A 6,102-nucleotide genomic window follows, 5' to 3' on the forward strand; every position below is an offset into this window, starting at 1 on the left:
TCAACGAATTATGATCTCAATTTTCTAAGATGACTTACTTCGACTTCTTGTATAGAAAGGAGCAATTTTGCTTAGAGAGGAATGGTTTTGGAGGAGGAAAGAAAGAAGAAAAGGGTTTTTTGTTTAGAAAGAACGATTGAAAGAGCTTTTGGTAAAATTAGAAATTTACTTTTATTTAAGAATGTTTTTGTCATTTTAAGGTGTAATCAGAATTATATGGGGTGTGACTACAAAAATTCAGAAAAGAAAGTAGTTGTAGATAAACTTGGGCTTAAGACTAGAGTCGGTGCATATTTTAGTTGAGAATTTCTTACTGCTCTCACCCTTTTCGCGCCCTTTAATTTTTACAATTTTTCCCTTTTGGATCTTAGAAATATGTTTCGGATTATAGAATTTTAACCATGTCAATATATAAGTCAACATCAGTCTTCTTCCCTTTTTTCTCCATTTTTGTATTTTGTCTTAAAAGACTAAAAAAATTGAATCTTGCTAATTGTATAATTTTTCAAGTAGAGTTGCTCGAATCCATCGATTTTGATACCTTTCAAAACACTAAACAAGATATTAGTTTTCATTTTCTCAAACATGTGTTGTTTTAATTGAGACCTTTTTTTTTTTATATATGGTTTTGTTCGGATTATAAAATTTGAAACATGCCTTTCAGCATTTCAGCTTCTAAAATCTAAAACGTGCTTAGGGACGGAAATTTAATTTATCTCAGAATTTTGTTCAATATTTTTATTTTCTCTGTATTTGTGATGTTTCATATGGACGCACACTTCGGCCGTGTTAGAGGAAACTGAATGAGCATGACTGCCTCAACTAAGTATGATCGCACGAGGAAGGTCAGACGTAACAGACTTGGACCTCTACAGGAGCCAGAATATCTTTGTGGCCCGGAGGACACGTCGGTCCTGGTGTTGTATTCCCTCACATGGCCATAAACATACGAGAGGGAGATGTAAGAATCAATTGTGTTATTTATTTTAGATGATTTCTTGTTTATTCTATGTTGTCCTTTCTTTTTAGTTATTTGTTCCAACTGCTTTTTGAGACAATTGTATATGGCTTATTATTTACTTTACTTTATCCTTTTTTTATTTGGGTTAATTATTTATTTGTTCCAATTGATTCTACCCAGGTAATTTGATTTTTTTTCTATTTTTGACCTCATGTTTTTTCTTATAGATATAAAGTACGTAGATGTTGAATTTTTTTTTCATGATTTCTTGTAAGCATGTTTAGGACGTTAAAATATGACTTTTCGCATAAAATTAGAATGTTACGAGAAAGGACAAAATAATTATGTTGTTTTAAAGCATCAAAAAATCAAAATAAAACAATGGAAATATTAACCTAAAAAAATAATTTTGAGTTGGTTATTTGCACATCTCTATAAAAATACATAGAGAAGATACACAAAGTTTCGTAATATTTTGACTATGCCTCAATTTATTTGATTTTTCAATCAAAATGTGCAAAATTGCAATTTTGTTTCGAGTAAGCATGTACTCATGGGTTAAATTATGTTCTCTAAGTTTAAAAGAGGGATGAAATAATTATAATTAATTCATCCCTTGTTGGAAAATTCTAATTTTATTATGAAAAAAACATTAGCTAATTATTTCTCTTGAAGATAAATTTGTAAAAGCAAAATCAATTGTCAGTGAAGCATAGATTCCCGTGATTTATTTCTCTTAAAGATAGGGCTGGAATTGAGCCGAGTCGAGTCGAACTCGTCTGATCTCGACTTGACTCAATAAGAATATAATTGAAAGATACTCCTTCTATTATATCCTTAACTATTTATTACTCTCTCTTCTTTCAATTCTTTAATTTATGGCATACGACCAAGCTCTATGTTACATCAATGCCTCAACATATAAAAGAAGTTATATTTTAACCTCCTTAACATGTCTTCAGAGAATCATGAAAAAATTCAACATCTAAGTCACTTTTCTAGACTTTATGTCTACCAAAAAAAATAAGAGGTCCAAAAATAAGAAGAATCTTAAATTACAAGAGTAAAATCAGTGTTTTTTTTTTACAGGGTCGTTTTTCAGACTTCTTGTATGTCAATTTGAACAATTAACCATTTTTATTTTTACATTTCTGTCAAACTTTAAGATGCATCAACAATAGAAAGAATGTCATGAAGTTGGATACTTTGAATAAGAGATGGTGCAAAAAAGCCATCAAAGCCAATGCATTGGGGACATTTCTAATACAGATTATTCACTCATCAGTCACGACTTGTTGTCTGTCTTTTCAAAGAGGTGGCATAAGGAGACAACTAGCGTCCATCTCCCGGATGGAGAGATGAAAGTGACATTGGACGACGTGTGTCGTCCATTGCATATGCCCATCCAGGGTCGTCTGCTAGACCACGACAAAAAACTGACCAGGATTGAAAGGTCGAGATGACAGTGGAATTTTATAGGTGCTGACTCGGAGGACATTGATCGGGAAGTGCATGGCACGAATGTGGCTCATGCATGGTTCAACTTTCTAGCGCATAAGTTTAGGAGGTGTTTGCAGGAAGCACAAGAGGGTCATGTGGTTCAAACGTAGTTGAATTGAGTTAAAAAAACACGTGGTTCAAACACAAGAGGTGTGACCATAATTATATATGAATTTTTAGCTCAGATATGAGGAGGAGCTCGGTGATTCATACACACTAAGGTTCTCCAAATTTAGCTCTTCATTTCATAAGAGTTAAACCATGTTATCTCAAATGAAGGATGAAAACCACATCCTAATTATAATGAAGAGGACTTCAACTTCAACAATCCTCAACACCACGCATGAAAATAAAAGTGAAAGCGCAACCTTCAAAAGTAACATATTCCATGAAATTTTAACATAAGTTCAAAACGCATTATGATGTTTATTGCTACTCATTTTCTGAAACAAGAAACCTCCAATGAATGGTTGCAATGACGATATCAGGAAGAGGATCCACAATAATTTTCCGTGGTTTTGATTAAAGTTAGTATTGAGCCATTAGATTAAAACAAAATCAAAGGTGGGGATTTTGAGCAACTCTTTTAAGTTGTTCTTGGAATCTATCTATCTATCTATATATATAGGCAAACTAGTTTGAAATCCGTGCCTTGCACGGGAAATTTTCTGCTGATTTTTTGTTTATGTATTTTAATTTATGTTGATAATATTTAAAATACATGTCAAAATGTATCTATATATCCTATATATAATGGGTATACACGTATCTTTGAGGTGGTTTTTTTTATTCAATTGTTTCCTTTTTCATTTAAATTATTTTATCGTTTTAGATTTCAGAGACAGAGGTAGTCATGCTGGCAACAGAAGTTGAACACACGACTTTGCGAATAAGTTAACTCTTTACCAGATGCGTCAACCTTCATAGACTGTTTTTATAATATTATTTAAACTATTTTATTATTCTAATGATATCTTTTGATCTTACTTGCCAAAAATTATTCTTTTATATTTGAGTGCAATAGAAAATCTCTAGTTTAATTAATATAAAATAAAGTGGGTTATATTTAAACATGAGTTTTTTATAATTTAAAAAATCTATCTAAACATGTTTATTCACACTTAGAAAGGAAGGTCTTTGATTCAAAAACTAATATGATATACATGCAAAGGAATCTATTAAAAAAACACCTAACTTTAATAACCTAAATCAATTTAAACAGAAACACAACCTCTGTTAAAAGAAACGAAAAACTTATGTTTCATCGCAAAACTAACTGAAGAATGAATAAAACAATTAACTTCATCTTGAAAGATACCAGCCCGTGAAGTGAAATGATACATATTTTATGGTAAATCATCTTTGCCAACCCTTGAAATTGTATATAATATAGATTCTATGGTACACCCAAAAATTTGAGTGTACCGGTACACCATAAATCATTAAATTAACAATTAAATAAGTTTTTTTTTTAGAAAAAGAATTATTTTCTATCATTGACAATTATAATAATCAAATCTTATGTACCAAAAGCTTCGACGAAATAAAATTTACTTTTTTGAATTTTTATTACTTATAATAAAGAATATTGATTATTTTTTTATGAGAAAATGTTTTTTTTTTTGAAAGAATGAGAAAATGTTAAAAATTTAATATGATTCTTATAAACAATGAAATGATGTTTTTTTCTTATAAAATGATGTTTTATAAAATATAAATATTTACAAATAGCTTTTTATTTCATAAAATGATCGTTAATTTATAATTTTATGGTGCAAGAGTACCGGTACACCACAATTTGTTATTTTAAAATAATTAATAAAAGGTAGTCATTTTCATTTAATATGTCGATTTTTTTTTTTGCACACTTTCATGATGTAGATTTTCATGAAAAATGGTCCTCTTTGTTGTTCTTTGTGCACTTTCATGAAAATCTAGATTTAATAAAAGGCAGCAACAAAAGACAAAATTATACTACAACAACAACAAAATATGGAGAAAGAAAAGAAAACGAAACAACAACAAAGTATAGGTAGAAGTGAGTAAGATCACTTTCTAACTAAAATATTTCCTAAAAAAACAAACTATTTTTTTTATATAGATTAAAACTATAAATAAAGAGCAATGCTATTTATCAAGAAAGATTTTATCAAGAAATTGTCCCGAAATTAATGTTAGCCAATAAAATCTCAGCCTGGCCGGAAATCATGGGGTGGTGGGTGTTATGTATTTTTTTTTTTTTTGAAACTTTAATAAATAAGATTAAAATCTAAGGGTGATTATTTTGCCATGTCATTCTTGAATTCATCAAGAAAATTCATTCTTGATATCTAGCATTTTCCATAAATAAATATAGATATTTGTGACTATATATGTGACAAAAATTTGCAATATATAGGTGATATATGTGTACTTTTGAATAGAAAGAGATTTACTTTTTTTTTTTTTTTGGGAAGAAGGGGATATTCACTTGTTTATATTGGAGTAGATCCTAGATGTAGATTTAAATAGATTGCTTTTATTATGTTTTAAAAAAAAAAAACTCTATTTTAAAAAATCATAAATTGATCTCGGTATCCCTTTTATCTCTCGTTTCCTAAAACAAACATATTTAACACCTAATCTTTTTTATTTATTTTTTTTTATTTATTTATTATGGTAAAAAAGAAGTCCCTAATGAAATCAGTTTGGCTTCACTCATACGCATGCTACGCAAAGGTCTGCTTTCTCTCTACGCCGAGGTTTTAGGGTTTTAGTACACTTTCTACTCAGTTAGGGTTTATATTTATATTCCTCTTTGTGATCCCTCTTTTCTCAAGCTATGATGGGGAACCAAGAATCAGGTCCGATTCCAATGGACATTGATCTAGAACCCATTGTTAATGATTCTTTTCGTCAATCTAGTCGTCGAAGTAATCTTTCTGAATCAGGAACGGTTCCAATGGACATCGATCTGGATCATACTTTGGAAAAGAGTAAGACAACAGAGAAAAAGGAGAATGTCGATGAAAAGGGTTATGGCAATGATAGAGGTTTCTATGATTGTAATATTTGTTTTGATTTGGCTAAGGATCCTGTTCTTACTTGTTGTGGTCATTTGTTTTGTTGGCCATGCTTGTATAGATGGTTGAATACAAAATCACCATTGTCGTTTACAAGATCCTCTCTAGCTAAAGAATGTCCAGTTTGCAAGGGTGAAGTTACTGATAAGACTGTTACTCCAATTTATGGTGGTGGGAATGACGTCGAGGTTCGTAACGATGATTCAAATTCTTCCACTCTGCAAATCCCTCCTAGGCCTAATGCAAGGCGTGTCTCGAAGTCTAATGCTCGTAATACATTTTTTCCCGTTTCTTTTTCCAGTCCTTTTTCTAATAGGGTTTATACTTTATAGTTATGCAACAAATAGTTGAGTTTCTATGTAGTTTTAGTCTTTTTGAACTCTCAAAACCCTTGTTTAGTATCATCTTATAATGGATACATTATTTGTGCATAGATTTTATGATATGTTTGGTATTTTGTTGATAGTTGTAACGATTTCTCTTGATTCACCTACAATGAATTTTGTGTAGTTAGAAAAAAACGTATGTTATTATACCTCTTTGTTATTCTATAAGTGTGGTTATATGGCTTCTGCTTTA

At 30.4% G+C, this 6,102-nt stretch overlaps 1 protein-coding gene across 1 annotated transcript; it reads left to right on the forward strand.

Annotated features, from left to right (window-relative positions):
- The first annotated feature begins 5,315 nt into the window (after positions 1 to 5,315).
- On the forward strand, positions 5,316 to 5,855 carry LOC146955325 (E3 ubiquitin-protein ligase RMA1H1-like). The gene has a single exon (XM_085748241.1). The coding sequence runs from the start codon at positions 5,316 to 5,318 to the stop codon at positions 5,853 to 5,855; it is 540 nt and encodes a 179-aa protein (XP_085604367.1).
- Positions 5,856 to 6,102: the final 247 nt, after the last annotated feature.

The sequence above is a fragment of the Medicago sativa genome, chromosome 1, assembly GCF_051527215.1.
Source record: "Medicago sativa cultivar Bolivia chromosome 1, Bolivia_mono, whole genome shotgun sequence".
In the NCBI taxonomy this organism is placed as follows: Eukaryota; Viridiplantae; Streptophyta; class Magnoliopsida; order Fabales; family Fabaceae; genus Medicago; species Medicago sativa.

Bases quoted from the DNA above. Each gene is read 5' to 3' on its own strand.
- LOC146955325 (XM_085748241.1), top strand. From the start codon at position 5,316: ATGGACATTGATCTAGAACCCATTGTTAATGATTCTTTTCGTCAATCT.